This window comes from Erinaceus europaeus, chromosome 20 (genome assembly GCF_950295315.1).
Source record: "Erinaceus europaeus chromosome 20, mEriEur2.1, whole genome shotgun sequence".
NCBI classification, from domain to species: Eukaryota; Metazoa; Chordata; class Mammalia; order Eulipotyphla; family Erinaceidae; genus Erinaceus; species Erinaceus europaeus.
Window position 1 is genome coordinate 7,266,888 of NC_080181.1, and position 27,586 is coordinate 7,294,473.

Here is a 27,586-nt window from a genome sequence, read left to right on the forward strand (position 1 = left end):
GAGACATATCTAAAAGGTCTGTGTACATACCAGTAGAGGATTGTTTATGTCATAGATTGTGGTGGTGCTTTCAGAGATGAATACTGACCTCCAGTACATTAACATATACTTAACTATCCCCAGCCATTTATATGTCAATTACACCTCCACAAAAGGTTTCCAGAAACAGTTAAATTAAGACTTCTTTTTTTTATATTTATTTATTTTCCCTTTTGTTGCCCTTATTGTTATTCATTGTTTTTGTATTTATTATTGTTGTTATTGATGTCATCGTTGATAGATAGGACAGAGAGAAATGAAGAGGGGAGGGGAAGACAAGAGAGAGGGAGAGAAAGACAGACACCTTCAGACCTGCTTCACCGCCTGTGAAGCGACTCCCCTGCAGGTGGGTTCGAACTGAGATGCTTACGCTGGTCCTTGCACTTCACTCCATGTGCACTTAATCCACTGTGCTACTGCCGGACTCCCAAATTAAGACTTCTTAAGATGAGTATTTGGGATTCCAGGACTAGACATTGTTCACAATCACAGAGAATGTTTTTTCCCTTCTCCTATAAAAGGACATGTGGAGGGCTGGGTTGAACACACAACTGGTGGAATGCATGTGTTACAATGTGCAAAGATGTAGGTTCAAGCCTCCAGTGCCCACTGGCAGGGGGAAAGCTTCAAGAGTGGTGAAGCAGGGCTGCAGGTGTCTCTGTCTCTCTCCCTCTCTATTATCCTCATCCCTCTCGATTTCTGGCTGTCTCTATCCAATAAATACAATAATAAAAACTTTAAAAAACAATAAGAATAAAAGGGCATTTGCAACCCTGCAGAGGCCTGCAATGGCACAGCTCTTAGTAAGATAAGTCAGTGAGATAGTTCACCTAAGAGGGGGCCAGCTTTGCCCCACCAGAGACTCAGATTCAAGCCCCCCAGCACACCACATGGGAGCACTATGGCACCTAGAGGAAGGTGGTGCATGGAGTCTCTCTCTGTCTCTATTTCTCAGTCAGCCCAGAGCCACAAAGCCCTAGTAACAACAACAACAAATGGTAAATAACATACTAAGTGGAGAAGGCTTGGAGTTGATCATTTGTGGAAGGGCAACCCAGTCAGGATCCATAAAAACTCAACTCTAAGTATTTTTTTCTTTTTTTTTAAAGATTTTATTTTTTTTAATATTTCATTTATTTCCTTTTGTTGCCCTGGTTTTATTGTTGTAGTTATTGTTGTTATTGATGTCGTCGTTGTTGGATAGGACAGAGAGAAATGGAGAGAGGAGGGGAAGACAGAGAAGGGGAGAGAAAGACAGACACCTGCAGACCTGCTTCACCGCCTGTGAAGAGACCCCCCCTACAGGTGGGGAGCCGGGGGCTCGAACCGGGATCCTTAGGCAGGTCCTTGGTCCTTATGCTTTGTGCCACCTGCGCTTAACCCGGTGCGCTGCCGCCTGACCCCCTCAACTCAAAATATTAAGTGGACTTCATAAAACACTGAAAAAGCCAGCCAGTGATGGACACTTAACGGGCTCGGTTGTCTCAGTGTTTAAATTTCCTTTGTAAGATATGAGACTTGCAATAAAAGTACAGTTTTAAAAAATACATTTCTTTTCCTTTTTAATTTGGAGCCAAGGCCTCCTATGTGTAAGCTATCACTGCTGAGTGACCTAGTCAGCTCAATATTTTTTATTCTTTATTTTAGAGGGAGAAAGTAAAAAAAAAAAAAAAAAAGGAGAGACACATTGAAAGAGAGACCAAGAAGAGACTCCAGATCCACTTCACCCTGCACTGAGCTCCCACGCCACTGCCAGGGCTGGAAGCCTGAGCCTCACACAGAGCAAGGTGAGTGCTGTGCTGGGCGACCTATCTCCTGCCCCCCACACCCCCCACTCTGATTCCCTGGAGCCGGTCAGAGATGGCCCCAGGCCCACAAACCCAGCGTGTCCCTGAAGCACACCTACGTGGCGTGGACGCGTAGAAAGCGATCAAGTCCTTCTCTAGGTGGGTTTTGTAGGAAGCATCATCCTCCAGGTTGTCAGGGGACAGAGAGGCGCTGTCTGCAAAGACCTCTGGGGCAGCACTGACCATCACATCCCCACGATTCACTGGAAAGACAGCAGTATCCTGCCGTGTGCCTCCCTGAATGTGTCTGCCACAGAGACCCGTCTCACCACTGCATCTGTTATCCTGACCAGTCGCATGCACAGGCATACTGTGTGACTTTCCATGTCACCGTGCCAGTCAGCGCCGCCACCTGAACCACATCGTACCACTTGGTTCTGATAGTCCTGTGACACTGGGGCAAGAGCAAAGGGCTCAAAGCCTTCAGTGTATAATTTCAGCAAAAGGCTACCAATTTCATAATAAATTGTTTCTCTTCTGCATGCACCAAGGATATTATAATTCTCCAAAACTCAGAGGCAGCTGTGGGCCAGGAAAAAATGAGAGAATAGATGCTTTTGACTACAGTTCAAAGTTCCCTGACCTCCCTACTCACTTTCCTTTCAATACTCTCTGAGGGAGAATAGGTGCTGCATAGTGGCCTTATTTTTCAAACGCAAGTCTGATCAAGCCAGAGAATGTCAAAAAAGCTCCCAAACATTTACAAGCAAAGTTGTCATTAAAGTGATCTCATTCCAAGACTTGAATATTTTTGTTTTACTATGATTTGGAGATTCTGGCCAACTCCCTCACCACTTGTCATGAATTAAACTGAATACAGTTTCTCAGCTGAGAGAACACATGTTCCTTGCTCCCAGCCCCTGAAATGGAACTTCCAGATAATTCTCTTCCATATTTGCATGGGGAGGGAGGGTCTAAGGCTGTTTCCTCCCTTGTAAATAATGCCTCACAATCCTCAGCAAAGCCCTCCCTCCCTGTAGTCCTTTCCCATGTGAGGACCCACCACCTCTGCAGGCCTGGACAATGACGACCTTGGGTTTATCCATCAGCAGAGGGCATTTGCGGGTGTTGAGAGTCTGGAAGATGGTGTGATAGGACAGCACGTCTGGGTTCTCCTCACTGTGCTTGGTCCCAAAGATCCCTTCCAGGATGCCATGTGACATGAACACCAAGAATGTGCTGTCTGAGGATGCGTGTTCTGGACGGGCAGCAAATTTCTCCAGCACGGACACCATCTCCTGAAAAAGAGCAGAGTCTGACTTCAGCGGGGCCAGTGTTACCACTGATTTGAGGGGCGTGATGAACACGAGTCTGTCTTGTTCCCTGGTGCCTTCTCAGAGTGCTCTTTCAGAGATGACAGCTGGTGCATCACCTTCCTTTTTAAAAAATATTTATTTATTCCCTTTTGTTGCCCTTGTTGTTTTATTGTTGTAGTTATTATTGCTGTTATGGATGTCGTCATTGTTGGATAGGACAGAGAGAAATGGAGAGAGGCGGGGAAGATGGAGGGGGAGAGGAAGATAGAGACCTGCAGACCTGCTTCACCGCCTGTGAAGCGAGTCCCCTGCAGGTGAGGACCTTTTTTAAAATAAAAAAAAAAACATTTTATTTATTTTGGATAGGGACCGAGAAATTAGGAGGGAAGGGGGTGATAGAGAGAGAGCGAGACTGGCAGCACTGCTTCACTGCTTAGGATGCTTCCTCTTGCAGGTGGGGACCGGAGGCTTGAACGCTGGTCCTTGAACACACTAACATGCTGCTAGACTGGGTGTGCCACCATCTGGCCCCCTGGTTCATTGTCCTTCTACAGTGGAGCGGTTGTGAATACTGGCCTTCTAGAACCTAGCCTCATGAGACATTTGATATTTGCTTATAGCCACTTACAGATTTTTACCTTTCCATCTATGTCGCCTTCCCCTTTTAAGATCATCTCATCTGGACTTTGACTACTACTGACATGGGCAGACTCACTGCTGCTTTTGTGTCCCTGTCCTGTGCCAGGGCCACTCCTGAGCTCAGAGCTCTCACTTGCAGTCATCTCTGCCTGCAGATGCTTCATGCACCGCTTTCCAAAGCCGTCTTGCTCCTGGTCGCTGTGCTCAAGTCCCCACGTTTCCTCTTCACACAGGCTTTTCTTGACCCTCCCTTCAAAGGTTATTACTTCCCATTCATCAATTTGCTCGTTTCCTTTGTCCTTTTCTTTTTACTTATTTTAACTTTTTCTCTAACTCCTACAAAGACACACACTCACCAGATCTCTGTAATTGTCTGGACCCAGACCAGGTCTCTCAGGCCTATCCCTACAGCCAAGAGGAGCTTCCTGGGGACTAGTAAGACTGAATCCCAGTCATTCTGTGTTCAAACCAACAGTTATGTAGATACATTTGGAGCCATTTGGAGCTCAAAAGAGAGAGAGATTTAACCTAGCTAGTACTTGGATGTTGTAAACGCACATGCATTTAGACCCACAGACTACTTGAGGGTGTGGAGAATTTTCCCACCATTCTGAATGCCAGCAGAGATGCCTGTTGAATATAGGGGGGGTCTTACCAGCAGAGTTGCCTGTTGGGGTGGGAGGCTTACCGTGGCTGTGAGCTGCATTTCCACATCTACTTTATAGTCAAGGGCCTCGAGGAGCCCCTTCATCCCAGCAATGTCCTGGTCAGCCCCATGCCTGAAAGAAAGGTTGTCAAACTCCATATTGCATATGATGAGTGCCAGGCGAGTGCGATCCTTCTTCTCCTTTATGGGGTAGATCTGCAACAAGGGGCAGCGAGAGTGAGTGACTTTCCTGCACCTCTGTCAGACGTCCATGTGACAGTCGCTGCTGCTTTGCTGGGGACTCTTGCAGCAGCCCTCTTGCTCTCTTTCCCTGCTGCTCTAAGGAGACACCACCCTCCTCTTTGCACTGGAATGAAGAAAGTGTGACTTGGAAATGAATTAATTTTCAAGCGCCCAAAACAATAGTTAATAGGTATCCAGGGTGGCTACTCAAGACTCTTAAAACTAGAGTATGTTTTCCAGATCTTTGTTAGCAGTCAAAATCCAGAGCACGATTTGTAAAATACATGAACCATTTGCTGCTGGTTCCAGCTACAAAATAAATATACCAAACAGCCTCTGGCTTTGGCAACAGTTTTTGATACTGGTTTTTGACACTTCGGTATATATTGCTTTATAGATTTTATCTTTTTTAATATGCTTCATGTCTAGGCTTCTCAACAAGAATGTAAGCGATCAGTGTATAACTCTGTTATTTTATAACTATTTGCATTTCATGACTACAGTTCTGTCATAAATCCCAAATAGTTATAAGAACAGAAAACTGAACAGAACCAGAAATCTGCATTCTATCCTGGAACTGATAGAGTTAGAATCACTGTGAAGCCACATGACTTGCTCCTTGTCCAGTGTAGCTGTGAAGAGGACTCACACCCCTAAATCTGCCTCTTCTACATTTAGCTCTGTAAGAAGTGATGTATTCAGAGAAAAGAAAAGAAAAAAAACAAACAAATGAAAGCAAAACAACAATAGCAGCAACAACAACAGTCATTTCTTCATTTCATGTATAGCACAAAGCACCTCTCCAGCCATTTGATTCCGGATCCTCAGGAACTCCTCTGGAGGACAGAGCTTGAGAGCTTCTCTAGACTCTTCTGGCTCAGGTGGCCCAGCGGCAACCTCCAGATCTCCTGTGGGATATGTCACGATACGAGCTGCAGTGACTTGCTCAGATATTACCAACATCACAGAGAAAGCTGGGGACGGCTCCTCTGTTTAACTTCAGGGTAACCATTGTATTCTAGTGTGAGAGGTGAGGAAAGGTTTGACTGTGAAATGAGATGCAGTACTTTTTCACCCACCAGCAGACACACTTCAAATAGAGTACTCAGTTCAGATAATTTAAGGAAGACAATAATGATGATTTGGGGTCAAATATACCTTTTTGTAATTTGGCTTTTTTCGGTAGCTTTACTCTAGCGTCTTCCCTCATTCTTCCAGACTTCCTGTTGTCTCTGATCATGGGTGTAGTGAGTAAATACTCATCAGGTTATAGCCATTGGAAATATAATTCCAAATTTGCCCATGCCCATAGAGGCAAAAATAATCAGATAAAATTAATTTTAATAAGGGACTGGGTGGTGGCAAACCTGGTTGAGTGCAGATGTTACAGTGTGCAAGGGCCTGGGTTCAAGCCCCCCAGCCCCACCTGAAGGTGGGAAGCTTCATGAGTGGTGAAGCAGGGCTGCAGGTGTCTGTTTCTCTCCCTCTCTACCTTCTCCTTCCTCTTGATTTCTGGCAGTTTCTATCCAGTAAATAAATATAATAGAATTTCTTAAAAATAATAATTTTAATAATTCTAAAATATAATCAGTCTGAGATAGGTCACTGACCACAGCTGAAGTTCTTAGCTGTGACTGTATGGGGTGATGTGCCAGCTGCACTCCTAATTCATACAGATAAACACCAGACTACTCAGTGAATAGTTAATCTTGTATCATCTGAATGGTATATTTTTAGCAACCTCATCCCAAAATCGTCACTTTTCTATAAGAGAGAGAGAGAGGCTTCAGGGAGAGTTCAGTTGGCACTTTTGAGGAGAAATGCTAGCTAGTGAACCCAGTGCTGAACCCAGCCTCACCATTTGGCCCAAGCGTGTAAATATGTTACACTGGATGTCCTTTGTCCCCAAAACTGAAAAAGCAGAACTATTTTCTACCCATGTTTTGAAATGTGAGGGAACAACTCCTCTACATTGGGAGCATTCGTTTTTGACTCACCCTAAGCCTTATTTGTCATCAGAGAAATGGAACAGTATTCAATGCCACTTGGTGTCATTTTAGGAACATTGTGTGAGAATCTGGGAAAGTCCAGAGATCTTACGTAAAAGGGGGAAGGAAATGAGATTCACAAAGAGAAATAAGAAATACGGATACGTCTTTATATACAGTCACATGAGCCAACCATTCTCTGGCTTTTGTTTTTGGTAAATGAGGCTATCATTATTATCCTGTATAAATTTTTCAGTGCTTATGTCTTACTATTTTTTTCCTACTTCACTTGAAAGTATCCATTTGTTTTTAAAATAAAAATCTTAAACTCTTTCTTAAAAATATGTTGAGACCCTAAACTCAAGAAACACAGCAAGTCTTAGATCTTTAAAGTTACCAGAATTTCTAAGGACTTCTCTTTTGTTATTTGAGTGTGACACATGCTTTTCCTTCTCACTCTAGGAAATTCCACCATTGGGAAGATAAACAAGATGCTGGGATTCCCCTAACCTGAGGGTATGTTTTCTCAGTAAAAATTTCTTTCCTATATTTTGAGTTTACTTGCAAGTTTGATAAAGTCTCTAATTTAATTAATGTCATTGACTATTATGTGCCTATATTTAGATAAAGTATTTGCTGATAAAAATAAGGAAATTAGAAATTCTGCCTTATATTTGAAAGTAAAATCAGCATGAAAACAAAATTACAACTTAATAAACACGGCAGTGTGTATCCTGATGCTCAAGGGAATTTCCATTAGTATGGAGATAGCAGAAAGAAATGAGGAAACTAGATAAACTATTTTAATAGCTGGTATTCATCTGTTGTCTAATGAGGTGCTCATGAAACCCCTTAAACTGATACAAAAAAGGCAAAAGGAGTTGGTGCCAGAAAAGATAAAACCTTCTCCTCCAGAAGGTATGAATTCAAGTGGTTACTTCTATAAGTCGCAGTACCTGGTTCAGGGTTTATATATGTATATGTGAGTGGGGTGAATAATAATAAATATCTTGTTGTTTTTTTCCCTTCCCTCCACCCTATGCTATGGACTGTTAGAATTGTCCTATGTCCAGAGGCCTAGGCAAGGGCTCTGATTATTCCTCAAGCCCCTGTTGTCCATCTTCCCGGCATGCTGGGACAGTGTCCTTTATGAGGCCTGAGATCACCCTGAGGGCCTCATGTTCATGAACGTCTGTCTGTCTCCACCTGCTTCCTGTCTGCCCACTCTCACAGGTGGGGCAGGTTACTTTCTGTTAGTGCTTATTGTGATTTGCGAGGTTGATAAAAGGTTTCTGAAGCCCTAACTACTTCAATTCTGTTTCTCATTTGCTAAAATATCTCCAATCCTAGATTTTTTTTTAAAAAATGTAATAAAACTCCACATGGACCAGTTTAAATAGTAGCAGGAAAACAGCTTGAGCCACAGCCTTGGACATCTGTGAGGCAAGATGAGTTCCCTTTGGTGCAAGTGCCCCTTCTCCATCAAGAAGAGTTTCTAGAAATAGCTTATGTGAGAAGGGGTTGGGGGGGGGGGGTCCTCTGCAATTCCTGTTACCTTGTATTTGTGATTGCTTCGGTTATTATTACTGGTAAACCCTGATATACAGCTCATCCTCTGTTAGACTGAATCTGTCATTGGTGAACGTGAGCCTAGGAATATTTAGGTCTCTTGATATCCATCATTCAGTCTAGGTCAAGCGTTTTGGAAGACTTTAATGGTAAGGGCACTTTACAGGAATTCTCCTAATTATATTTTCTAAACACACGAATGATTAAGCACTGCTTCTCAATATCAGGAACTGAATTGCTATGGTGACCAGTGCATATTGAGCATATGCTCTTCATTTGAACGCCCATCCTGTTACTGCCTTCAGTGTGTCTGGTACTCTGCTAAAACCTAATGTTCATAAGTATGACAACTGTAGTGCTCTGGATTAGGAACTTGATGAGAAAGGGAGTATATCTGGGGCTCGCAAAATAGCTCACTCAGACACTGTGGTGCTTTGCCACGTGCATAGCCCAGTTCAAGCCGGCCCCACCTCACCGTCTCACTGAAGGAAGATTTGGTGCTGTGGTCTCTCAGTCTCTCCATCTGCTTCTCTGCCTATACAAATGGGGGGTTGGTTTAAACTGGAATCCGTTTTGAGGGGGGAGTCAGATGTTTGCGTTCAGTACTGTTGGGTTTGTGAACCCAGTGGATCATATAATTATCTAAGTCCACACTGTGCACCTAAAGCTAGGTGCATCTGGAAGTCAGACATTCTGATGAAATGTAAATGTCTAAAAGTCACCAATGCACCCTCCCCTACTCCCCCTCCCCTCTTAATGGCTCTCTGTCTCTACCCAATAATAAACTAATTTTTGAAAAAGTTAGTATGCACCTGCCGCTATGTCCCTAACATTGCAGGGTCTGTGGTGGCTGAAGTGACCCACGTCATAGATGCTGAAGCTGATGTGTCCAAAATGATAATGAGATGCAGGTACCACTGACTCCAAAGGGTCTGTTTATCTGTCCGTATGAGTGGCCTAAACACAAGACCTTTGCTTCTTAGCTCACTGGAAATGGGATTCCATCCCATCCCACAAGGTCAAGGTGATCTCTTAAAGGACAATAGTGTGTTCAATATAAATGATAGTGTGGTACTGGAGTGGTGGCGAGGGCAGGTTATGGAGGACATGTAGAAGTCTTGGACTAAAAAGATACTGGAAACTGTCAGAGAGCCATTGTAGATGACTCCACCCTCACCTTCTTCTGAACTGGTGGAGTTTGTGTCGAAATTGAAGAAGGTCTGGATAAATCGTTTGCCTGCTTCTCGCCGTTTGCCTTTGAAGGTGTCTGCCAAGACCCAGGCCTTGTCTCTCGGGTTGGCATTGTTGAAGTTCCTCTTCTCCTCTTCCTTCAATTTCAAGACATCCTGTTCCACCAGCTTACTCAAAACACCAGTGAGGACTTCTTTACCCACAACTTCAACAATCTTAAATGGGTTTTTGTTGTCTCCTGTTGGAAATACAAAGATGCCTGTGACATTAGGAATTCTTCCCTGTTTCTGGAGACCTTCCTGTAATGGGAAAGATCCCTGAAAATACAGTCTGGGTCATTCGCCTTCTACTCCATCAAGGACATACCTCCTGCATTCTGTTTGTATATTTCTTCTAGCCATCAAACCCCCACCAGGTTCTAGTGTTTAAGGACCCATTGCCATTAAACTGTCTGTCTAGTGGCTGAACACCAATTTTCTTCCTTTCCTTTTCCTCTCCCTCACAGTGATCAAGCTGATAACACACTTGAACTGTATTTTCCAAGGAAAGTTCACACTCAGGTTGAGACTGTCCATCTTTCCACTACACTGCAAGACCTTTCTCTTCTGTCCTTTGCTTCCTCTGTGAAAACACTGTGTCTTTTAATCCACATCTTTCTGTTTCTTTTTTTTATATTTATTCATTCCCTTTTGTTGCCCTTGTTTTATTTATTGTTGTAGTTATTATTGCTGTTGTTATTGATGTTGTCATTGTTGGATAGGACAGAGAGAAATGGAAAGAGGAGGGGAAAGCAGAGGGGGAGAGAAAGACAGACACCTGCAGACCTGCTTCACTGCCTGTGAAGGGACTCCCATGCAGGTGGGGAGCTGGGGGCTCGAACCGGGATCCTTATGCTGGTCCTTGTGCTTTGTACCACATGCGCTTAACCCGCTGGCTACCGCCCAACTCCCCACATCTATTTCTATTGTGTTCCGCCGCCTTGATTCTTAAAATATGCGAAAACACATCTATGCTTAATGACTGTTACTATTTACTGAGTCCCCATGAATATCAAATGCTTTATAGGAATCATATAAACTGTATGCAGTGTGTACATATGTGCTCCCATTATATAGAAGAGATGTGAAGTAACTGACCCAAGTTGTGTGTAGAGCTGTACATGGTCCACATAATACGTGGGGCAAGGGATTCAAGCCCAAGGGTCCAGAATCAAGGGTCCCCTCATCATACTATGGCACTAAGTGAGGAGTTACTTAGAGGAGAGTAAGGGATATTTCAGGGACTCGGGTAAGACTGGATCAACCTCTGCAGGTGATGTCACAACACTTCATTTATTTAAAATTGTTTTTTGAAATCTATTTATTGGATAGAAACAGAGAGAGATCAAGAGGGAAGGAGGAGAGAGGCAGAAAGAAAGAAAGAGACACCTGCAACACTTCTTCACCACTCATGAAGTTTTCCCTTTGCAGATGGGGAGTGGGGACTTGAACTTGGGTCCGTGTGTGTTATAATTTGTGTGCTCAACCGGGTGCACCATCAGTCCCAGAAGCTTCTTTAAAAGGGTGACAGAAACAGTGGTTTTGCAGTAGAGTAGGTGGGCACAGCAACAGAGCTTTTGAAGAATTGCACACAGCCTGTGGAGTGCTCATTCCTCCTGAGTTTGGGGGGGGGTTCTTTAAGACCCACATTTATTGATTTTTCCTGAGCGACAGAGAAGAGCCCAGAGCCCACTGTTCAGCTCTGGCATATGCTGGTGCCTGTGACTGAACTTGGAATTTCCTGGGTTTCCAGTCTGAAAGTCTGGTCTGCTACTTTGTGTTACCTTCTCATCTCAACTTTTTAATTTCTTGGTGTTGTCACTGGGCTTTCACTGCTTTGGGCAGACTTTTTCAGATATAGAGAGAGAAGGAAAGGAAAAGACAGCACAGCACTGAGACATTCCCTGGTGCAATAGGGGCCAGGCTCAAACAGGGATCACATGTACGGCAAAGCAGGTGCCCAGGCAGCTGAGCTGTCTTGCTGGCCCGCTGGCTTTCAGTTTCTGAATTGCCCTTAAGTCTGAGATCTCTCTGTGTGATGTCTCCTGCCCCCACAATCCTCCCTGCATCCTCCTCTTTCCCTGTTAAGGATTCAAGTCTCAAATCACACGCCGTAGTCTGATGCAGGCATCTAGGTAGCAGACTGGTGGAGTTCTAGCCTCAGGTAGCCTCTTTCTCCTCAGGCTACAATACCCACCTCGTCCTGTCCTTGCTAATGAGAGGGGACAACTACCAGCCAAACTGAATTGTTCACTTATCTGAGCCACCAGACTCTTCTTCTTCTTTTTTTTAAACTACCTTTATTTATTTGTTGGATAGAGACAGCCAGAAGTTGAGAGGGAAGGGGGTGGTAGAGAGGGGGAGAGACAGATACCTGCAGCCCTGCTTTACCACTAGAAAATCCCCCTGCAGGTGGGGACTGGAGGCTTGAACCCAGGTCCTTGCACACTGTAACATGAGTGCTCAACCAGGTGCACCACCACCTGACCCCCTGACTCTTCCTATTTAGTGGTTTTGAATGTGTCGCCTCTGTTAAATGATGACTCTTGATTCCAATCCCTTAATACTGAGATAGGTCTGCCTGACCAGAGAGGAGACTGATTGTGATGGGTAACTCACAGCCCCCAGCAAATGATTTGTTTGTATCAAGAAGAAAGAGTGGCCTAGGAGTGGCACAGTAGATCAGGTGTTAAACTCTCAAGCGGGAGGTTGGGAATTCAGTCCCTAGGGTGAAATAAGCCAGAGGGATGCTCTGGCTCTCTGTCTCCTTCTCTGTTACTCAGTGAGGAGGCAGGGGGTGCTGGTGGCAGCACACCTGGTTAGGCATTCATAATACAATGTGTAAGAACCCAGGTTCAAATCCCTGGTCCCCACCTGCAGGGGGTAAGTTTCACAAGTGGTGAAGTAAGGCTGCAGGTGTCTCTCTGCCTCCACCCCTCTCTATCTCCTCCTTCCTCAATTTTTGTCTCTCTATCCAGTAATAAATAATAACTATTTAAATAAATGAATGGACATTAAAATAGGATGAAAATGTTTTAGGTGTGTAAGCTAAATGACATGGGATGGAGATATACCCCCTGAAAAGCATTAAATTGCAGGGAGAAGCCGGGAGGGGACACAGCAACAATGAGAGGAAGTGTGGATATGGAGGAAAGGGTAGTGCTGGGAGAAACAGACGCAGGGGCTGAGCACGGAAACAACTTTTTAATGAAGATGAGGACATGTGTTACAGGAGTTCATGGGAAATGAACAAAAACATTTTGAAAGGTATGAAAACATGCCTTGAAAGTTGACATTCATAACAGACAATAGGAAAATTGCACATTTCTGTATAAGATAAGTATATTACTTGATACCAAGATGAAGGAATCCAAACCAAGCCAGCTGGCTGACTTCCTGGTAGTGCTGATTTGCAGGCTGAGCTGATGCCACACCAGCTATGTCAGAGGACATGTAGAGCTTATGAAAGATTAGAAATGTCTACATTTTAATATTGAGGAAATAAGGAAATGTGAAGTGATCAGCATGTTTTGAAATTGTCTACAGGGCCTGGGAGACAACCCACTCAGTAGAGTTCATCGCTTACCAGCCACAAGGCCCTGGGTTCAAGCCCCAGCACCACATGGTAGTACCATGGATGGTACAACTAACCTATAACCTCTCTCTTTCTCTCACCCTCCCCCCCCAAAAATTTTTTTTAAAAATGGCATGAGACCCTTAGCAGTGGTATTACATGTGTGTGAAGCCATAGGTTCACAATTCCTGTCTCAAAATAAAAAAAAAAATGCCTACATATTATTAAGATTTATTATAAGGAATTAAAAAGCATTAAGCTTGTGGTACCACTTCCTTTCAAATGAGGAAAAGAAAGTCAAAGAAGTGGGGGCCATGTCGTAGTGCTCACATTACAGTGCTCAAGAACACAGGTTCAAGTCTCTGGCCCCCATCTGCAAAGGGAAAGCTTCACAAGTGGTGAAGCAGGACTGCAGGTCTCTCTCTCTCTCTTCCTCTCTACCTCCTCTTCCCCTCTCAATTTCTCCATCTTTATCCAGTAATAATAAACAAAAAGAAGAAAGAAAGTCAAAGAAGTGACATATGGTATGACACTAGCTATGTAAATGACAAACAATCCCACATCGTGTCTCTATGCAGAAATATGACCCAAGGGACTGGGCTGTGACTCTCCTGGCTGAGTGCACACATTACCAAGGACAAGTACCCGGGTTCAAGCCCCTGGTCCCCACCGTGTGTGTGTGTGTGTGTGTTAAGCTATTAAGCACCCTCTTCTTTCACTCCCCTCTCACCCTCTCCCGTACCCACTCATTTCCTCTTTCCTATCAAATCAAAAACTTAAAAAGGGAAATATAGCTGCTGGGAGCAGTGGATTCAGGCAGTTCATACAGGCACTGAACCCCAATGATAATGTTAGTGGAGGGGAAAAAAAAGGTTAAACAGACAGGATGCAGTCTGAATTGGAGGGTCCAATCTTAGAGAAGGGAAGGAGGGCAGTTAGAAATTGTACAGCCATCAGGACTACAGGAGAAGGGGGGAATTGGAGTCATTTTAAAAACAGACCAGGGGCATAAGTCACGGCAGAAAATGGCAAAGGGGGCAGAAAGCCCAAGCTTGTTCTCATGATTGGGAGGACAGTCTTTACCACCCTGATGACTGAATTGGAGTCAGAGGAAGTAGAGGACATTTCATAGTACATTTATAAACTTCTAAATGTCTCTCACACAACTCGCTAGCTTTGTCTCTGCCCCTCCATTGATGGCCGGGAGCTAAGGAAGTACCTGCTTCCAGCCCCTCTGTGTGAAGACCACCTCCCGCTTTCAAACTGCACAGAGCTAATGCAGCTGACTGGTGTGCAGTGCAGAGGTGTTATTTCTGCCTGTCACAGAGCTATAGAAACACTTTGTTAGATCCCAGATCCTGAACCTCTAATGAGAAAAGAACACCCCATCCCTCCACCCCCACTTACCAGCCATAGGTAACAGCCTCAGTCCTCCCTGCAATCTCCAGAGCCACAGACTTCAAAGTGAAAGTGACTGGGCATTTACTTAGTGTGGGATGGGCAGTGGCTGCTCGGAACTTCTGAGTTGACGGCCAGCAACTTCCTGCGGCCTCAGCTGGGACTGTCTGTGCATTAGGAAGACAAGTTTCTCTCTCTAGGAAGCAAACAAAGGCAGAAATGGAAAAAATACTGTCCGGTAGGGAAGACCTAAGTCAGCAGTTTAAGGGGAGGTCGTTAGTACGCGGCCTTGTCTGGCCCTGGCTTTGTCACCTTGAGCTCTGGGGCTTGTGGATAAGTCACTCACTTTTCTCCATTGCCACCTTCCCTACATCTTTCCTGATAAGTTCCAAACTCAAGACCTGCTATGATTCAAACCTACATTTGGAAAACAGAAAATCCAGTAAATGCTTTCTAGGAAGAACAAATGTATCCTCAGCCAGCGGAGGACTTCATGGACACAAGAATAAAGGCTTCACATTATTGCCAGTTCCAAAGGCCACCCCCTGCCTCCTTGGTGTGTGTAGATAAAAACAAAGACAAGAAACCTTTCATTTTGTTTTTATTTTTTGTTACTAGAGCTACCATGGGGGCATGGTCACTTCATGGCTCCATTTCCAGCCGGCATTTCTTAGGCAGAGAATGGAAGAGGCGGGGGGGGGGGTGTGTGCTCATGAAGGCTCCCCATGTAAGTAGGGAACAGGGACTTGAACCTGGGTCTTAATGCTTGATAACGTGTGTTCTCTACCTGGTGAGCCACCACCTGGCTCTCATTTTTGGTTTATAATCAGGACAATATCTGAGGAAATGTACTCCTCTTGCAGACATGTAATCCATATCAGGTTCAGGATGGCAAAACTCCAGGCTTCCTATAGGATGAGGAAATGAAACACACATAAATGAGTTCTGCTAAAAGAAATGAGAGCTCTGAGACTGCTCTTCCTGCAGTGATGTGCAGAACCATGACATGAAATATGTTTAACTACGTGGGTTATTCTGTCACCAGAAAGCCACCTTTTATTCCACTGACCTTGACACAGCCCCACCTAATTCTGCCAATCTCAGAGAAACACAGAGCTGTGTCCTGCCCTCACCACCCCTGATTATCGTGCTAGACCTGGAGACTCCTGCTGTCTATACACACTCACATGCACACACTCACACACACACACACACACACACACACACACACACACATGCCCCTACATATAGAGGTAGCCTGCTTACCTAATGTCCTGGGAACAGATAGAAACATCTTGTCAAAGTCACTCTTTCTGTGGTGGGCATCTGTACCCTACCTCCTGGCTGCTCAAATGAAAGCCGTACCTAGATGAAAAAAAAGATAAGTCTATAGATTGTTGTTGTTCTGGGTAGAAGAATCTTACTGGGGCTCAGCTGCTGGTGCACCTGGTTGAGTGTACACGTTACAGGGCACAAGGACCCGGGTTAAAGTCCTTGGTCCCCAACTGCAGGGGGAAAGCTTCACAAGTGGAGGAGCAGGTCTGCAGGTGTCTCTCTGTCTCTTACTCTATCTCCCCCTTCCCTCTTGATTTCTGGCTATCTCTATCCAATAAATAAGTAAAGATAAGCAGGATGTATTAATTGATAAGAGCAAAAATAATAGGTATCAATAATAATTATGAAAGTTTTCATCTTTAAGCATGAAAGGATCCCCAGCCTTCTAGAAGTGACTGCTGGACCTAGTAGCTATGGACACAGGCAAATTGGAATCCACAGTTTTTTTTTTGTTTTTTTTTTACTATTTTGGCAGAAGAGAAGTTAAAATAAACAACTGGAAATCAAGCGAGTGAGTGAGCGAGAGAGTTAGTGAGTTAGTTTTCTGAGGGAAGTGAACAAGCAAAAGACAATAGAGCAGCACTGGGGATTGAACACAGGGCCTCAGACATGCAAAGCCACCTCTAAGGCCATGTGATGTTTTTTGAGGTTTTCTAGATTATGTCTAACAGATGGATAAAATACTTGCAACTTCATCAAAGGATCTAAAGGCTTGTTGAGAAACAGAGGTATTTTGTGAAGAAAACCATGTCCTGAGCTGCTCCTAGGTTTCTTTCAGAAGAGTCAAATATTCAGGGAAGTTGAATAAGAACAGCGTAGAGACCCCTACCTTTCGGAACATGTCCTCCAGGTCACAGCTCCAAGCATATTCTTGCAGAACTTGGATGAGCTTCATAATGAACAGAGAGCCCCACTGAGGATGTCTCCAAGAAAGATTATCTGTGAAGGAAGCATATTGCAGTCTCATACGAGGCCCTTGCCCGGCCACAGAGCTAGTGGTGCTGGGCTTTGCACACCAGCAAGGCAGGTTGTGGAATTCATTCTTTCTTCTCTACTCCATACCACAGACACTCTTCAGCGAATATACTCAGAGTTCAGCAATTATAAATATCAAGGTATGCTTACTTTTGAGAGAAAGAACCAGACCATCACTGTGGAACATGCAATGTCAGGGGTTGAACTCAGGACTTGGTGTTTGGGAGTCCAGTTCTTTCTCCATCAGCCCCCTGCAGAGCCACCAGTGAGTACATTTTTACTGACTGTCAGCGATCACTGAGGCCATGTGGAGGACACGCTACAAAGTGCATACACTAGGGCTTCAGGGTGTCTGTCAGAGAGCTACAGATCGACACAGGAGGAAAGGCAGGTGCGGGTCCCAAGAGGGAGACTTGTTCATTCTGTGTCAAGTCAGTCATGTCCTCTTGGCTATAATGAGGCAGGGTAGTGATGCACGAAGACACGTGAAGATCTGGTAGCACACATTATATGCGCTGGAAGAACACAGGATGCTGAGCCCAAGTCTGTGCAGAGTCATTCAGTCAGTCATCCAACATACTTAATATATAAACCATTTAATTAAATTCAAATAATTCTAACTACAAGGTAAGTGGACAAAGAAAAAATCAGCTAAAAATGAAAATGGCATCAAAAGCATTAAAAAGTGCAAACCAAAAAGTGTTTAAAAGGAAGAGATCATTTTATATCGGAATATTAGACTGTCTTATGGAAGAGAAATATTGAGGAAAATAATGCCAATTATATGAAAGCATAGAGATAAACAGTTTTGAAATTATGCAGAAAAAATGAGAAAAGTGGCAACAATAGCTGTATGCTAAACTACAGGCAATGCTTTAATGAAACCTTTTATGTGATAACAGTAATACCATGGTAGAATTATAGTTATGAGGCCGGTTTTTATTTAAGGAAGTGGGCAAAAGAGTCCTTCTAGCAATTATGGAAGTAAGATACTAGTTTTTCTCCAAGAATGAGACACTAGTAGGTAGCTGGGATTAAGGCAGGAGAAGATGGAACTAAGGTGACTGGCAGAGGCTGGAGATGAATGAACTGCAGACTCTGAGTCATATGGAAAGAAAAGAAGGCAGAAATCATCGAGAGACATGTTAGAGGCTTGCAAAGGACTGTACAGCTGAAGGGAAACTTCGTGTGGAAGGTTGGTGTTAGAGAATCGTAAAGAATAGCTGTGCCTGACACCAACTTCTGCTGAGAGCACTCAGCTGACATGTGTGAATGCCGTGCGTGGCCTTATTGCTTATTGAAGATAACGTCCCTGAGCCCATCAGGAAAATGAGGTCAGCACAGGGCAGCATCAGCTATCTCCCGGGAGATGCCATGTCACTGTAGGTGGGGGAGAACCTAAGAAGTAAACTGATGGAGCTGAGGCCGGAGCCTCGAAGGAAAGAGGTAACGAGAACTGCGGAATGCTGCGGATGAAAAAGTCGAGTGACTTTCATTTCAATTCTGAGACCAAAAATAAGCTAAGGGGGCCAGGCAGTGGTGCACCGGGTTAAGCACACATAGTACAAAGTTCAAGCACCCTGGTTCAAGCCCCTGGCTCCCCAGCTGCAGGGGTTGCTTCACAAGTAGTGAAGGTATTTCTCTTTCTCTCTTCCTCTCTATCTTCCCATTCCCTCTCAGTTTTTCTCTGTCCTACCACCCCCCACACACACCCCAAAAAAAGAAAAATGGCCACCAGGAGCAGTGAATTCATAGTGCAGGCACTGAGCTCCAGCAAGAACCCTGGAAACAAACAAACAAACAGAAAAAGAATGAAAAAAACAAGGTAAAACCTTCAGTTAAATATAAATATCTTTGATAATAATGTAATTTTATTTATTTTAGTGAGAGAGATTGAGATACAGAAGAGAGACACACCAGAACACTGCTCAGCTCTGGTTGATGGTGTTGCAGGGACTGAATTTGGGACTTGGGGGCCGCAGGCGTGAGTCTTTCTGCAGAACCATTATGCTGACTCCCCCCCATATCTATAATATTCAGTGTGATTTACGCTGCTCTACTCAACATTCCCCACACACTGCTTCATTTGATGTGCAGCACAAATGTATGTTGTATTCACAGATACTAGGGAGGGATTTAAATACAGCCTAGAGAGTCTGAATTCCTGGGACTGGTCTACAGATGACCAAGCAGCCATGCTCGAACTCTTCTCCTGAAACCTCGATGTAGAGTCACTCGTTCTTCTGTCTCCTTCATTCCATACTCCAGTGTCGACTATTTCAACTAAGAGCTTCTAGACATTTTGCCTACTTTCTGTCTCCTGCTCCCTTTTAGAAATACTACTTTTCTTTCTTTTCTTTTAGTATTTTTTTAAATGAGTGTGTTGAATTACCCACCGTCTCCTAGGCCCAATGTCCTCCCTCCCCCGTAATTTATAGGGAAAGGAAGAAATGTGAAACAGCACAGCCCTGTTCCACTGTCCGTGGAGCTGCCCCAGGACCGCCTAGGTACTCGTGGTGCCAGGGCTCAAACTGTAAGCCATGGCCGTAGTAAGGCGTGTACTTTCCTAGGTGAGCTGTCTCCTCAGCCCAAGCACCGTTTTCTCTATAGACATAATTTCTAGACAGATTGGATTCTGAGTGGATTCCAGCACTGCAGACCTCTTAGTGGATCCAGGCTGTGACTGACTTCACTGCAGAGAATCTATTTATCCTTCAGAGTTCCAGTTAGATGTATTGCACCATGAAGCATCTTAGTGAAGCTGGGTGCACATCTGGCCTCAATAGAGAAAGGGAACCGGGGTCCCAGTAGGCAGAAGCTAGAATGATCCCCCTACACTGACAGCCCTTACCTGGGGTTGAAGAGCAGAAAGCAATGAAATCCTTCTCCACGTGAGCCTTCTTAACGGCGTCGTCCTCAAAATCTTCAGCACCCAGTGAAGGGCTGTCTCCAACAGCTCCTACTGAATCTCTCACCCACGTCACTCCTTGTCCCTCTGGAAAGAGATTTGACTGGCTGTGAATAAAAACCACTAAGAGAATTATTTGCTCGATTAAGCATCCTTCCCATCACATTGACTAATCACTGGCTGTCCTACACATGTGCATACATCCCAGGATCTACCTTTATCTCTTCTCTCCCGTAACTCTCAAATGAATCCTAAAGGTATAGAAACATCCATCTGTGGAGACCCATCTGGCCTGCTGCCCCAGAGGCTCAAGTTCAATTCCCAGCACTACTGCCATCACATGCCAGACCTGAATGATGATGATATATTCTCATTCTCTCTCTCTCTCTCTCTCTCCCCCCCATAAAAATAGATACAAAAATAGACACAAAAATAGATACAAAAACTTCAAAGTCTTAGGATTAAAGAAAGCATCACTTTAGTTAAAAACCCACTAGGGAAAGATAGAAACTGGCTGGGCATATGGATCCACCTGCCCACGTTCAGCGGAGAAACAATAACAGAAGCCAGACCTCCCACCTTCTGCACCTCATAATGATCCTGGGTCCATACCCTCAGAGGGATAAAGAACAGGGAAATTTCCAATGAAGGAGATATGATATGGAACTCTGGTGGTAGGAACTATATGGAATTGTACCCCTCATATCCTATGGTCTTATCAATCATTATTAAATCAATAAATACATTTAAAATAAAGTAAAACGGAAGTTGTCAACCTAACATACAGTTCTCAGAAGGTCTGCATATATGCATTATTTACTGTCAGTAGGTGGCCTTTCCTGGCACTGAGAAGCAGACACAAGGAAAGTGGAGAATGCGGGGTTCCCGTGGATGCTGATGTCAGCACTGCAGCACCTTGTGCTATTCCCGACACCGACACCAGCACTCACCACCTCGACAGGCTTGGATGATGATCACCTTGGGCTTGTCCTTCAAACCTGGGCAGTTCTGAGTGTTCAGACTTCGAAAGATAGTATCCACATGTAAAACATCAGGGATGTCAGCAGAATAGTTCTTCCCGCAAATGCCTTCTCGAATACCGTGAGACATGAAGACCACAAAGGCACTGTCTGAATCTTTGTGTTCTGGGCGGGCGGCAAATGCCTTCAGCTCCCCAATCATGTCCTGGAGACCAGACCACCACTGTCAACTGTGACTCATTAGTCATGGCACCTTGCAAAGCAATAAGGCTGCACCTGAGAATTCCTGGATGATTAGAAAAGCAGTGGAGTACAAACAAAAACTTTGAATTTGGAGGGAGACGAAGAGAAGGGTTGCCAGGAGTCGGGTGGTGGTGCACCTAGTGAAACACGCGTCCCAGTGCACAAGGACCCAGGTTCAGGCCGCCAACCCCCACCTGCAGGGGGAAGCTGCACTAGTAGTGAAACAGGTCTGCATGTTTCTCTTTCTGTCCTTCTCTCTCCTTTCCCTCTCCATTTATCTCTGCCTCTATCCAAATAAATAATAAATAAAGCATTTTCAAAAGGGTTACTAGATGCCCTTTGGGGACTAACTGGCTGAGTAAACAGTACACTTTGTTAGAAGGAGTTATGTTGGCGTTAAGCTCCCTCCCAGGGAAAACACAGGTTTGGATTACCAAGTTATGTCCTTGCTGGAGGTACTACCAAGCTGTCTGACATCCCTCGGGAACAGCAAAGGCTTGGACACAGCTCCACATGGCCTAGGCCTTACCGAAGCCGTGAGGCTTTTTTTGACATCCACGCTGTACCCCAGGCCTTCTAGCAGTGCCGTCATTCCTCTGATGTCAACATCAGCTCCAGTCCTCTTGGAGAGATGTTCAAACTCAATGTTGCAGATGATGAGAGCGAGACGTTTGCGCTCTGACCTTGGCATGATTGGGTAAATCTGTGCAAAAGCAGATGGGAGGTAGTCTTGTCTTTAACTCAGTACCATAGTGGGAGCTTAAGGCAGCTTTGACTCAGCCAGACATCTCCAGAAATCACACCCACAAGCTATATATTAAAAGCGGGCAAACTAGTCTTGACACAGGAGCAAAATGGAGCTTGCACATGTCCGGATGCCAGCTGAACACTGAGGTAATTATTTTTGAGAAGAAAGATTATTAGATGAATAGATTTGGAGGCCAGGGTAGCTGAGAAATAAAATTGACTCCTCTACTTACTGGCCTGTTGAAAGTATTTAACATCCCATGGCTCAGTTCCCTGGGTTCTAAAATGGGTTGTCTTGAGAATTAAATGGAGTGAGGACACATGGCATGTTTGGGATAGTGTCTTACTCTTTGTACCTGCCCAGTAGATGACCATAAATTGTTACAATGATTTACTCAGGGAACTGGATCAAACTTGGAAGTCTCTGCATAAGCCTAGCGTTCTAGTGGACACAAGTCCTGTATGTCAGGGAAGCACCAGGCTGAGCTGTGGGTCCTCTGGGGGAGAGGCTCTCTGAAAGCAGGCTGCACTTGAGGCTTGCCCCAGGGCATCTCCCACCCAGATGCTTGTGTCCTGAGCACAGCACCTGATTTGACTTTTCCCTATGTATCCTTTGGGCCATTTCCAGGGGACAAAGCTTGAGTTGCCCTCCCAGCTCTGAAGATGCTGAAGATTCAGTCCCAAGTGGGCTTCGTTCCGCACTCATTGCCTGGGGAACTGCAAGAGATAAGAGGCACGCTGAGTGTCAGCATCCCGAAGTCCCCGTTGGTGCCCTGTCTGTGTGTGAAGCCACGGGGGAGCCAGTTGCCCCAGCAGAAGGATGACCCTAGACTGGGCGTACACACTGTGACAGTGAGGCCCTGCCATGGGGACAGCGTCCACACCAGAGGAGAGTGCCCTTCATCTCAATGCATCAGAGCATTTAGAGAGGCTGTTGAGTATAAAAATCAAAATGGGATTTCCCTGGTCATTAATTCATGTAAACTGAAAAATGTCAATAATATATTAAATAGCTGAGTCATAATCTCACTTGTAATGATTTAAAGCTTAGAACACATTGTAATGGAGATAGGAGGTAGGAATGGTGCTTGGTGTTCCCCTGTGATAACAGGGCTCAAACCCAGGGTCCTGAGCATGACCGGGCATGCACTCCACTGGCTGAGCTATCTCTACCCCAAGAGAAATGTTTGGTTTATGTTTGAGCCTATAAATATTTTATGTGTATTGTGAATGTAACAAAAAATCATATTGTCCTTAGTACTGCCACAGGGCTTTTGGTTTCAGTCAAATAGCTAAGAAAGCATGTTTTTGATAGTCATTAGGTTCACCAGAGTAGTTCAGAGCCTGGTGAAATACTAAATCCCTGACATCTAAATTTCTTCCAAGAAAATCTCTTCCAGGGGAGACAGCATGATGGTTATGCAAACAGACTCTTGTGCCCGAGTCTCCAAAGTCCCCCAGGTCCAACCCCCATATCACCATAAGCCAGAGCTGAGCAGTGCTCTGGAAAAAAAAAAAAAAGAAGAAGAGGGGTGGCTAAATATCTTCCAAATATAATTTTTGTTTTTATTTTTCTAAACTAGAGACAGAGAGTTAGAGGTGGAGAGAGGTAGAGACAGAAGAAGGAAGAGAGGCACCATGGCACCCAGGCTTCCTCCTGTGAGGTAGGGCCAGGCTGGGAACCCAGGCTTCCTCCTGTGAGGTAGGGCCAGGCTGGGAACCCAGGCTTCCTCCTGTGAGGTAGGGCCAGGCTGGGAGCCCAGGCTTCCTCCTGTGAGGTAGGGGCCAGGCTGGGAGCCCAGGCTTCCTCCTGTGAGGTAGGGCCAGGCTGGGAGCCCAGGCTTCCTCCTGTGAGGTAGGGGCCAGGCTGGGAACCCAGGCTTCCTCCTGTGAGGTAGGGCCAGGCTGGGAGCCCAGGCTTCCTCCTGTGAGGTAGGGCCAGGCTGGGAGCCCAGGCTTCCTCCTGTGAGGTAGGGGCCAGGCTGGGAGCCCAGGCTTCCTCCTGTGAGGTAGGGCCAGGCTGGGAGCCCAGGCTTCCTCCTGTGAGGTAGGGGCCAGGCTGGGAGCCCAGGCTTCCTCCTGTGAGGTAGGGGCCAGGCTGGGAGCCCAGGCTTCCTCCTGTGAGGTAGGGGCCAGGCTGGGAGCCCAGGCTTCCTCCTGTGAGGTAGGGCCAGGCTGGGAGCCCAGGCTTCCTCCTGTGAGGTAGGGCCAGGCTGGGAGCCCAGGCTTCCTCCTGTGAGGTAGGGGCCAGGCTGGGAACCCAGGCTTCCTCCTGTGAGGTAGGGGCCAGGCTGGGAACCCAGGCTTCCTCCTGTGAGGTAGGGGCCAGGCTGGGAACCCAGGCTTCCTCCTGTGAGGTAGGGCCAGGCTGGGAGCCCAGGCTTCCTCCTGTGAGGTAGGGCCAGGCTGGGAGCCCAGGCTTCCTCCTGTGAGGTAGGGCCAGGCTGGGAGCCCAGGCTTCCTCCTGTGAGGTAGGGCCAGGCTGGGAGCCCAGGCTTCCTCCTGTGAGGTAGGGCCAGGCTGGGAGCCCAGGCTTCCTCCTGTGAGGTAGGGGCCAGGCTGGGAGCCCAGGCTTCCTCCTGTGAGGTGGGGCCAGGCTGGGAGCCCAGGCTTCCTCCTGTGAGGTAGGGGCCAGGCTGGGAGCTGAGTCACCCACATGGCAAAGCGGCACATTGTTCAGGCGAGATGTTTTACTAGCCCACAAATGCGAGATATTATTAAAGAGAAAATGAATGGTTTGCTTTGAAATGGAAATATTCCATACGTTTTGTGAAATGCTTTTCTAGAAAAATAAAACAATGCCTGTTTGGTAAGCCACAGGCCGGCCTCATGAGAACACTAGGGTTAGGGCCAGGCCGGGCAAGACAGCTCACTTGAACTGTGCTCTGCTTTGCCCTGTGCATGACCCAAGTTTGAGCCCAGCCTCCACTGCACTGAAGGGAGTTTCAGTGAGACGGACTCTTTCTTTCTCTCCATCTGTCTCTACAAACAGAAAGAAAATGAAAGGTGTGGTGATGAGGAGCCCCACACATGCTGACCTTTGCTAGACTCATTGACCCTGAGACCACTGTGTTTAGCTAGGACACTAAGTGCTGTGGCCATCTTGCTTATCTAGCAGCTGGGCACTGACTGTTATTGTGTGACACAGACTGGTGAGAGCTGTTCTGTCCTGACTACCACCGAGAGCGGCAGAGGTAGACAGCATAATGGTTATACAAAGAGACTCATGCCTGAGGCTCCCAAGTCCCAGGTTCAATCCCCCACAACACCATAAGCCAGAGCTGGGCAGTACTCTGATATTTCTTTCTCTCTCTGCATCTCTCTCAAAAAAATAAATAAATAAAATACTTAAAAAAAGAAAGGAAGAAAGAAAGAAAGAAAGAAAAAAGAAGTGCAAGAAAGGGCTGTCAGGATGGTTCACTTGAAATGTACTGCTCGGCCATGTGTGCAGCCCAGGTGTGAGCCCAGCCTTCACTGCTCTGAAGAAAGCTTCATCCTGTGTCTTTCATGCGCTCTCCCTGCCTCTATCTAAAAATAAAAACAAGAAAACGACAGCGATGAGAACTATGGCTGGAGAATCACAGGGCACTGTCGGAATGTGAGTGCTGAGGTACAGATAGGAAGTAGGAACAGAGCAGCCAAGGAAAGAACTCAAAAACATCCTTACCTGAGAGGGGAGAAGCCACAGCTGGGGCAGCTTGTGCACCAGGGTGAGCTCCAGGCTGCCCATCTGAGGAAAGATGAAGGACAGTTAGGGAGCCACTTCTCAAGAAACTTGCCCCCCCACGTGCAGGACACTCCCTGCTGGGAAGAGAGTTCATGACCTTCATCCCCTCTAGGCCTGTGGGGCCGGGACCCCTGTGAGCGGCTGGGAGACACATGGCGTCTGCACACAGCCGACTGCACACTCGCCTGATGCAGAACAGGAGTGTCTCTGAGTGAGTCTGAGGTGTCTGCTGCCTTCAGGAAAGTGGGCTGAGAGAGCACCGGCCAGAGAAACAAGCACTGCAGCAGCCTGCTTCACAGTGGCTCCCGGACGACTGCAGATGCCTAGTGGGCCTGGGCAAGTGATATTGTCTACCTGGGAGCAGATCTGGTTTTTGGACAAAACTCAGAAGATGAGTCATCCGTCTGCACTACCACTCTTGGGTTCTTCATCACGGAGCCACTCTGGAGCCCACAGAGACCAGGTATGATTGTGCGAGTACAGATCTGCCGGGGCACAGTCTCTGCAGCACACTGGGCCCACCCCCTGAGATGAGCATGACTCTGAGGAAAAATGCTAGAGAGCCTCAGCTACCTTCTCACGGGCCAGCACTCAGGCCTATGGATAAATCCTCTGGGACACCATGCGTCCAGGACACCAGAGCTGAACTTACGTTTATTTCATGCTTCATAAGGATTTTCTATCGCAATGCCTCCAACAAGCTTACCCCAGAAACTTTAGGAATTGTCATGAGCTAACAAATGAGATGCACTCTGTCTTCAGATCCTAGCTCCCACTGGAGACAAGACTGCCACAAAGCAAGGTGCATCTCCCTCCTCTGAATCCATGGCCCACAGCACCTCAGACACAGCCATGGGCTGTGAGGAAAGAATTCAGCTAGCACAAAGCTCGGGGCACTTCCTGCAGGATGCTGTGTGTGCCAAGCACTTCCCTTTAGGGAGATCCTTCACTGTAGCGCACCTGTTAAGCACACATATTGCGAAGCACAAGGACCTGGGCAAGGATCTGGGTTTGAGCCCCCGGCTCCTCAACTGCAGGGAGTAGTTGCTCCACAGGCGGTGAAGCAGGTCTGCAGGTGTCTGTCTTTCTCTCCCCCTCTCTGTCTTCCCCTCCTCTCCATTTCTCTCTTATCCAACAACAACAGTAACAACAAGAATGGAGAAAAAAAAGATGGCCACAAGGAACAGCGGATTCGTAGTGTAGGCACCGAGCCCCGGCTATAACGCTGGAGGAAAACAGAAAGACCCCTCTCCTTAAATGATGATCCGACATCCAACACCTCATCTTCCTTTCCTATTGGAAAGCTCTGAAAAAATGGCAAGTAGGTGAGGGGTAGACAAGGGTAGGACCCCAAGACCAAGGAGGCGTCTGACAACTAGAAGGTAGACTCCAGGTGTTGGAGTCCTCACAGGTGGTGGACAGTAAGTGTCTCTAGGGTACGAGAGTGAGGGTCCCAAGGAATAGGGCCAGGGAAATGCAGCCTTGCCTTTGATAATACGCTAGACACACAGAGAGGGATTAGAATTGTGGGTGGGGCAGTAATGAAAAAGGGCTTGAAAGCAGAAAATAGGAAACGGGAATATTTGCTGTGTCACTCAGACTGGCAAGCGCCCTCACCCCCAGAGTCACCCCTGTCCATCCCCAGAAGTAAAAAGACCTCATGCCTTCAAAGGACAGTTTCTCCCTCTCCACGGCAAACCCACGCAAAGGGCCATCTTTGCACTGAGGAGGGACTGAGGGCCACAGGACTCTGCTGCCTGGGTCCTTTCTTGGCTCTCAGGTGGGCAGGTCACCATGCGGCTGACACTCTTACAGCAAAGCATTTGAGAGGACCCTGGGAGCAGAGTTCTACTCAAACCCTCCCTTTTCTGTCAGCATTGAATTTATCTGCAAGTTCTCCATTGTGGCTTAAATAGTTTCTTTTCCTTCTGGTGAGCAAATTGAAAAGTCACAAAAAGTATTTGGTTGCAGACTTTACATCTTCGGGTCAGATGACTAATATAAACACCTAGGAACCCTCTGGACTTAACTATAAAAAATTTAAATGCACAACCAACGTGCCTTGCCCAGAGGTCAGCAAATTCCAGTATGACCTTTCAGGCTGTTCTCATAAGTGTCAATGAATGAGCACTCCATACCTGGGGTGGGAAGTAGGTTGAAGACAAAAGGCCAGAGGGGCGGCCTGAAGATGGAAATGGGTTGGGGAGAGATAGCACCCACAGTAGTGATATAATGTCCATGCT

General features: G+C 46.1%; 1 protein-coding gene across 1 annotated transcript in view; it reads right to left on the reverse strand.

The window, feature by feature from the left end:
* The window catches only part of LOC103111356 (uncharacterized), a 50,516-nt gene that overhangs the window by 21,745 nt on the left and 1,185 nt on the right, over positions 1–27,586 (reverse strand). The window contains exons 3-15 of the mRNA XM_060179831.1: positions 25,284–25,346; positions 22,203–22,333; positions 21,399–21,572; positions 20,597–20,831; positions 19,590–19,733; positions 16,593–16,702; positions 15,698–15,793; positions 9,248–9,717; positions 6,281–6,333; positions 5,469–5,659; positions 4,470–4,643; positions 2,890–3,124; positions 1,946–2,089 (exon numbers count right to left, since the gene is read on the reverse strand). Coding sequence (XP_060035814.1) covers positions 1,946–2,089; positions 2,890–3,124; positions 4,470–4,643; positions 5,469–5,659; positions 6,281–6,333; positions 9,248–9,717; positions 15,698–15,793; positions 16,593–16,702; positions 19,590–19,733; positions 20,597–20,831; positions 21,399–21,572; positions 22,203–22,333; positions 25,284–25,346 — 2,220 coding nt within the window. The remainder of the gene's footprint in view (positions 1–1,945; positions 2,090–2,889; positions 3,125–4,469; positions 4,644–5,468; positions 5,660–6,280; positions 6,334–9,247; positions 9,718–15,697; positions 15,794–16,592; positions 16,703–19,589; positions 19,734–20,596; positions 20,832–21,398; positions 21,573–22,202; positions 22,334–25,283; positions 25,347–27,586) is intronic.